Source organism: Tachysurus fulvidraco, chromosome 4 (genome assembly GCF_022655615.1).
Source record: "Tachysurus fulvidraco isolate hzauxx_2018 chromosome 4, HZAU_PFXX_2.0, whole genome shotgun sequence".
Taxonomy (NCBI): Eukaryota; Metazoa; Chordata; class Actinopteri; order Siluriformes; family Bagridae; genus Tachysurus; species Tachysurus fulvidraco.
This window is the reverse complement of record NC_062521.1, coordinates 25,203,774-25,211,273: the sequence shown is the minus strand read 5'-3', so window position 1 is coordinate 25,211,273 and position 7,500 is coordinate 25,203,774. Positions and strand designations below refer to the sequence as shown.

The following is a 7,500-nucleotide window of genomic DNA, read 5'->3' as shown; positions in this document are numbered from 1 at the left end:
TCCAACGCTTTAACATCTAGGCTACCACGTCGCACTAACTCCACACACACGCTCACAAGGGTTAAGGGCAACGGCAATGGCAGCTTGGTGCACCTGAGATTTGATCTCATGACCATCCGATCACTAATCCAACGCTTTAACATCTAAGCTACCACGTCATGCTAAATCCATACACATACACACACAGGCGGTCGAGGAGGGAATCAACGCTCAACCCTAGAGGTGTGAGGCAAACAAGCTAACCACAGAGCCACGAGTCACGAGTCCCGTCCACACTCCGACTCACACTTAAGGGTAAATAGATGTGTAATGGGAAGTGGAAGAAAAAAACACACTGGCATACGGAGAGCTTCCTTCAGTTCCTTAGAGCTTTGAGTTGGTATCATGCTGTATATCCTGCACAACTAGCTGTATATTGGGCTCTTAGGAAAATTCATAAAAAAACAACACACACACACACACACACACACACACACACACACACACACACACACACATGATTTCTCAAACACAAGAAAACAACCTGAGACTAGAGTTAAAACACAACATCCAACACAAATGTCCTAATCTGATTGGTTGATTCCGCTTTATTTTGTCTTTCTTCCATTTCCAGAGCCTGTAGTTCCACAGGGACCAGAATTTCTCATCCGAATCTGAACACACATAGCCGATCGGCCCTATACAGTACGCTCACTACGCGAGTTGCGTAGGGCCCCGCAAATTACGCGAGGCCCCGCCTCCCCCTGCCTCATTTTACAGCGCGTGTTAATGATTACTCTATAGATGACAATAGGAAGCGGAGCTATCCATCTGGCCTTGAAAAGAGGAAAAAAAAGAAACAAAATGAGAGTGAAATGCGAGAACAGCAATCAGGTAAACTCGTCTTCTCTTCAAGTTTGATGTCAGCAAGAGCAAATAACTAAAGTTACGTCGATGCGATTCTGTCTATGGTCTCTATCCGACTAGCTAAATTAGCTGTGCAAAAGGACCGACTCGAAGATTTACAGCAAGATAACAGATTCCAAAACGGTCCAATACCGAGTATGTATTATAAAATATTCCAATCAATAAAGATTTGTTTATACCACATTCGGTTCTGTATTGTTTTACTCTTTGACCGAGAGATGGAGCAAACTTTTTGTAATAGGAGGGAGTTTTGTAGTGGGAGCGGTAGGAGGGCCCCTTTGTAGAATTCTGCTTAGGGCCCCAGGGAGGTCAGGATCGGCTCTGTGAACACTTCTTTTATTGAAGCTAAGGAATGTAAAGAGATGTCATCGGAAAAAGTGCAAAAAAAAAAATGCATTAACATAAAAGTCACTAATCCTTGAAGACACTAATTACTGTAGGTCTGATTTTAGTCTCAAATTGATTGTGGCGGCCAGAGAGTTTGTTGGAGCGTGAAAACTGTTTACAAAACTCAGGACAAAGTCCAGAGTAGAGACTTGATGGCTGGTGGTTTTGAGTGAAAAGTGTGGTATGGGGTATTCCGCTAAACCCATAGCATGAACTACATCAGGTGTGACGCTTCGTGCTGACTTTCTGTTTCGAGTTTCATGACGGGGGGCTGTTATGGTCAGTGGAGGAGCCAGAACAGCTTATTGATCTGGGATAAAGTAGTTTAAAAAAAAAGTCCACAACATTTGTCAACATATATCTTTAACCGTGAAAGACGTCGAGTTGGACGGCTTCAGGCCAATCGTGAAAAAAAAAAAAACTTTCCCAGAAGTTACATCATCGAACCCGATGTCCAAAACCCGTGACTCGAAAGCGTCGCCGACGAGTTAGAAGTCGCTAGCGGTTTGTGTTCGCCAAACACATCGAAACCACATTTCATCTTATTAACGAAGGAGCGCTTGCTGAAAGATTATTTCAACATCAAATTAACTAAATCGCACAGCAGAATCAGTGTCGAATTTAATTACATTGCCAAACTACTCTCCAGCGCACACTCTTTAATCACACCAGCCTTATTTGAAAGTGTTAATTTATCACCGGAGGTTTTGCCGTGTCGATTACGTGATAACAGAAGCCCCGACTGATGAAGTGTGAAAACATTCCTCCTTCCCACCAAATTGCTTTCTGCTGACGATGTTTCCAACGTGATTAGTGTGTGCTAGAAAACTGATACACACTCAAATCTCTGTCTCTATTAGAGCTCCCAGAGCTGGTCTTTCTCCCTGCTGTCACTTTTACCCAATACTCCTGGTGTTGAGTAGGGCTCAGGGTTAGTGACCGGTCCCTTGTTTGTTCCTGCTTCCTGCTTTTAGTTGTTAACGATTGGGTCCCGCCTCATGAATGTGTGGTCTGGCTGCCTGGATCTCGAATGCAGGACGCAGCGGGTGATGATGTCTTATGAAAATAATAGATAGAAGACAACGGACTGGTTTGTGGAAAACAATTTAGATGAGAAAGCCAGAATGCTGATGCTGAGGGATGGAGAGAGAGCGAGAAAGACAGACAGAAAAAGAGAAGGGAGTGGGGGTGTTTGAGACAGACAGACAGAAAAAGAGAGAGACGAAGAGAGCAATGGTGAGGGAGAGAGACAGACAGACAGACCGAGAGAGCAAGGAAAAGAGAGACATGGAGAGAGAGAGAGAGAGAGAGAGAGAGAGAGAGAGAGAGAGAGAGAGAGAGAGGGAGAGAGAGAGAGAGTTACTCACAGACAGACTGACAAAGGTCAAGGAAGAGAGAGTCAGTCAGTCGCTTATATTTCGTACTGGGGAAAAGAGAGCTGAGGTGTGTGTGTGTGTGTGTGTGTGTGTGTGTGTGTGTGTGTGTGTGTGTGTGTGTGTGTGTGTGTGTGTGTGTGTGTGTGTGTGTGCAAATACACCTGCCACAGAGCTAACTAGAAGCAGCTTGTTTGTTGTCCCGTACCCAGTTGGAGGGATGGAGAGATCCGAACTTGTTTATTCACTGTTTTAAATCCAGCTGTGATTAGAGAGAGATTTAGGCTTGGTGTAACACTCCAGATAAAAACACACCGATCTGACTGAAACACTGGATCTGTAACTCCACTGAATTTGTCGTATCCCTGACACACTGGATTTAATACTGTGGCACAAAATAAATCAAAGCCTCTTAACTTCACTGCCTTGTTTCTGCTCCTCAGGAGATTTGCTCAACAGTCCCAGAACATCTAATGTACATAATGATGAAATTCTTTAATCTGGCTATTTACCCTGGTGTGTTCTTGAATCCGATTGGTCAGAAAGTGTTGAATCAGTCGTTCCAGCTGTGGTGAGAGTCACTTGGGTGGTGGTGGCTCAAGCGGTTAAGGCTCTGGGTTGTTGACTGAAGGATTAAGGTTCAAGCCCCAGCTCTGACAAGCTGCAACTCTTGGGCCCTTGAGCAAGGCCCTTAACCCTCCCTGGACTCCGTAACATCTTTTACTCGCCAAAGGGCCACAAAGAGGATGTCTGACTGACGTAAAACAACCAATAACAGCAAGTTTTGTTCAGTGTTATATTTAATAAAATGAATTCGTCTAATGATACTGTGAATTTTGCGACTTCACACTCGAGGGAAGTAGAGCGTCACAATGACTTTGTTTCCTGGAGAACCGATTAAAAAAAAACGTGACGTCTCCTGAAAATCCAATAGTCCAACCAATCAGAGGACGACTTTGCAACCCGTTTAGAAGTGATTAGAATTTTGGTGGGCGTGACAAGTGAGGCTGAGACGACGCAACACCGCACACTGCGTACGCTTGTTTTATCATAAGAACCCTCAGTTCATTTAGTCATCACGTCACCTTCGATTAAAGAGGCATCAGAGGCTCGACAGGCTGTTTGATTAGTCTTATTGACTTCTCACTCGCTATGAATCTGATGTCAGAGGACGCAGGCCTCAAGCGAGCCCCGTCGTCGAGGCCAGATAGACGGAGACAGGAACCGACAGCATGGCAGCTGAGAAAGCTGTTTCCGAAGCTCGGCTCATGTTGTCATCTTAATCACGCTTAATGAGCAGGATGACCTCTGCCCTGTCGCCCACGCGCTACACGGGGTCTGACTGCAGTGGAGGCTCTGCAATGAGTGGGAAAATAGGCAGTGGTGAAAGATTGAGTGTGTGTGTGTGTGTGTGTGTGTGTGTGTGTGTGTGTGTGTGTGTGTGTGTGTGTGTGTGTGTGTGTTTAGAAAATCCTGGAATTCGTTCAAAGCCTCCATCTGTCTCGCTCGTCTCTTAGCGATCCACAGCATCCTTAGTTTTTTATTTTATTTATTTATTTATTTATTTATTTTTATAACAGAGCCTCCAGTGATGTGGCAATGATTGTCACACTAAAAAAAATGCAAGATGCAATTTTTTTTTGCCTCGTCATGAGAAAAAAGCAGTAAAAAAGGAGGCAGAACAGTTCGTCGCTGCTACACTACGGTGTACATTTCACCATCTTTACGGACTTGGCATCATCGTAGCATTTGTCCTCGATAAGCCGCTCGATATATTTAGCCCTGTCCGGCTTTTATCTAGGTCAGAACCCAGAGCCAGACTCGCCGGCAGGTGGACAGAGACGTATGGAGCTCCTTCACGTCATCTCCCCACTGAGAGGTCCGGGAAAGAGCGAGGGAGCAGGTCTGAGAGATGGAGGGAGACAGAAGGAACAGGTTAGACGGATATGAGGAGGAGGAATGTGTTAATGTCTTTTTGACTGCGGAATGTCTGAACTCTACTTTGGGTGTGTATCTAATACACACACGTGACCTGCCGCTGTAGCAACCGTTCAGGGACCCCTCGGTTTACCCAAACGTTTTTCACGTCAGTTAACCAAGCAAATCGTTGAACACAGGGTTACGTTGACAGCTTCATGTTCATTAGAAGGGAAAATAATCTCACACGTTCATCACAGAAACAAAAAAGTTCCTCAAAAAGTGGAAAAAAGCAAAAAAGGCAAACACACCAATTACAACACCTTTCACTGTCCTGGAGCCTTTTTTACTAGTGGGAAAATATATATAAACACCCCTTTGCTGTGGACCTAATTATTTTCCTAAATAAATAAATACGATTTTTTAAAATAATTTAGTTATTAATTCTGTCAAATTATTTTTATTTTTTATTTATCTTTTTATTTTTATTTATTTATTTATTTTTGTTTGGTTATTTATTTATTTGTTTGTTTGTTTTTATATTTTAATTTTCATTTTTTTATTTATATTTTTAGTTGTATTTATTTATTTACTTATATTTTTATTTATCCTTTTAGTTTTATTTATTTATTTTTCTTTATTTATTTACTTATAAATTACTTTATAAAGTATACTGTATACAGCTGTTTTTCTTCTTTTACGGAAAGCAGATGAAGTTCTCGGGTGATGACGGAGCTTTGAAAGTAAACTGAATTTTTTCTGTTTCATTCAATGCTTTTTTGTCTGAAATCTGGTTCAAATAATAGAAACAATATGAAATAAATAAAGCGGCTGTGATACGATTGATCTTCGTTCTCGCTGTTTTTCTTCCATCGCGAGTAAGATTCGAGAAAACAGCTTTTTTTTCTTTCTCAGTTCGAGGAATCAGTGAGCTGGAAATCAAATATTATTCTGAAAACTACAGAGAAGACGAAGGATTTCACCCAAAAATGTTAATAACAATTCAGAAGGTGGTTCAGAAGTCTGTAACTGTGACTTTTTTATTCTTTCCACTTCCTGTACAGTATATGTGTCACTGAGCTAAAGCATGATGCAGACTTACCTCTATGTGCCCCTCTTGCTCCATACAGTACCGTCATTCTCTAGAGCTTAGAGATAACTGTCACTGTTTGTTCCACAAGTTTTAAACTAATATACAGTATTATACATTAATATACAGTAATATACAGTATTATACAGTAATATACACTAAAACACAGTAATACACAGTAATACACAGTAATATACAGTAATATACAGTATTATACAGTAATATACAGTAATATACAGTAATATATAGTATTATACAGTAATATACAGTAATATACAGTAATATATAGTATTATACAGTATGTTTTACAGTAACATACAGTAATATACAGTATGTTTTACAGTAAAATACAGTATGTTTTACAGTAATATATAGTATTATACAGTATTATACAGTAATATACAGTAATATACAGTATGTTTTACAGTAATATGCAGTAATATACAGTATGTTTTACAGTAATATACAGTAATATACAGTAATATACAGTAATATACAGTATGTTTTACAGTAATATACAGTATTATACAGTAATATACAGTAATATACAGTATGTTTTACAGTAATATGCAGTAATATACAGTATGTTTTACAGTAATATACAGTAATATACAGTAATATACAGTAATATACAGTATGTTTTACAGTAATATACAGTAATATACAGTAATATACAGTAATATACAGTATGTTTTACAGTAATACACAGTAATATACAGTATTATACAGTAATATACAGTGTTTTACAGTAATATACAGTAATATACAGTATGTTTTACAGTAATATACAGTAATATACAGTATGTTTTACAGTAATATACAGTAATATACAGTAATATGCAGTAATATACAGTAATATACAGTAATATACAGTAATATACAGTATGTTTTACAGTAATATACAGTAATATACAGTAATATACAGTAATATACAGTATGTTTTACAGTAATATACAGTAATATACAGTATTATACAGTAATATACAGTAATATACAGTAATATACAGTATTATACAGTAATATACAGTAATATACAGTAATATACAGTAATATACAGTATTATACAGTAATATACAGTGTTTTACAGTAATATACAGTAATATACAGTAATATACAGTAATATACAGTGTTTTACAGTAATATACAGTAATATACAGTAATATACAGTATGTTTTACAGTAATATACAGTAATATACAGTATTATACAGTAATATACGGTAATATACAGTAATATACAGTATTATACAGTAATATACAGTAATATACAGTATGTTTTACAGTAATATGCAGTAATATACAGTATGTTTTACAGTAATATACAGTAATATACAGTAATATACAGTAATATACAGTATGTTTTACAGTAATACACAGTAATATACAGTATTATACAGTAATATACAGTGTTTTACAGTAATATACAGTAATATACAGTATGTTTTACAGTAATATACAGTAATATACAGTATGTTTTACAGTAATATACAGTAATATACAGTATTATACAGTAATATGCAGTAATATACAGTAATATACAGTAATATACAGTATGTTTTACAGTAATATACAGTAATATACAGTAATATACAGTAATATACAGTATGTTTTACAGTAATATACAGTAATATACAGTATTATACAGTAATATGCAGTAATATACAGTAATATACAGTATTATACAGTAATATACAGTAATATACAGTATTATACAGTAATATACAGTATTATACAGTAATATACAGTGTTTTACAGTAATATACAGTAATATACAGTATTATACAGTAATATACAGTGTTTTACAGTAATATACAGTAATATACAGTAAT

The 7,500-nt window shown here is 37.5% G+C and overlaps 1 protein-coding gene across 9 annotated transcripts in view; it reads left to right on the top strand.

Annotated features, from left to right (window-relative positions):
• inpp4b (inositol polyphosphate-4-phosphatase type II B) overlaps positions 1-7,500 on the top strand; it is a 294,006-nt gene that overhangs the window by 154,076 nt on the left and 132,430 nt on the right. The window contains exon 1 of one of the 9 annotated variants that reach the window (XM_027145919.2): positions 4,468-4,601. The exons of the other annotated variants lie outside the window; for them this stretch is intronic. Coding sequence (XP_027001720.1) covers positions 4,579-4,601 — 23 coding nt within the window. The 5' untranslated portion in view covers positions 4,468-4,578. Of the gene's footprint in view, positions 1-4,467; positions 4,602-7,500 lie in introns of those variants that run through there. 9 annotated transcript variants of the gene reach the window in all.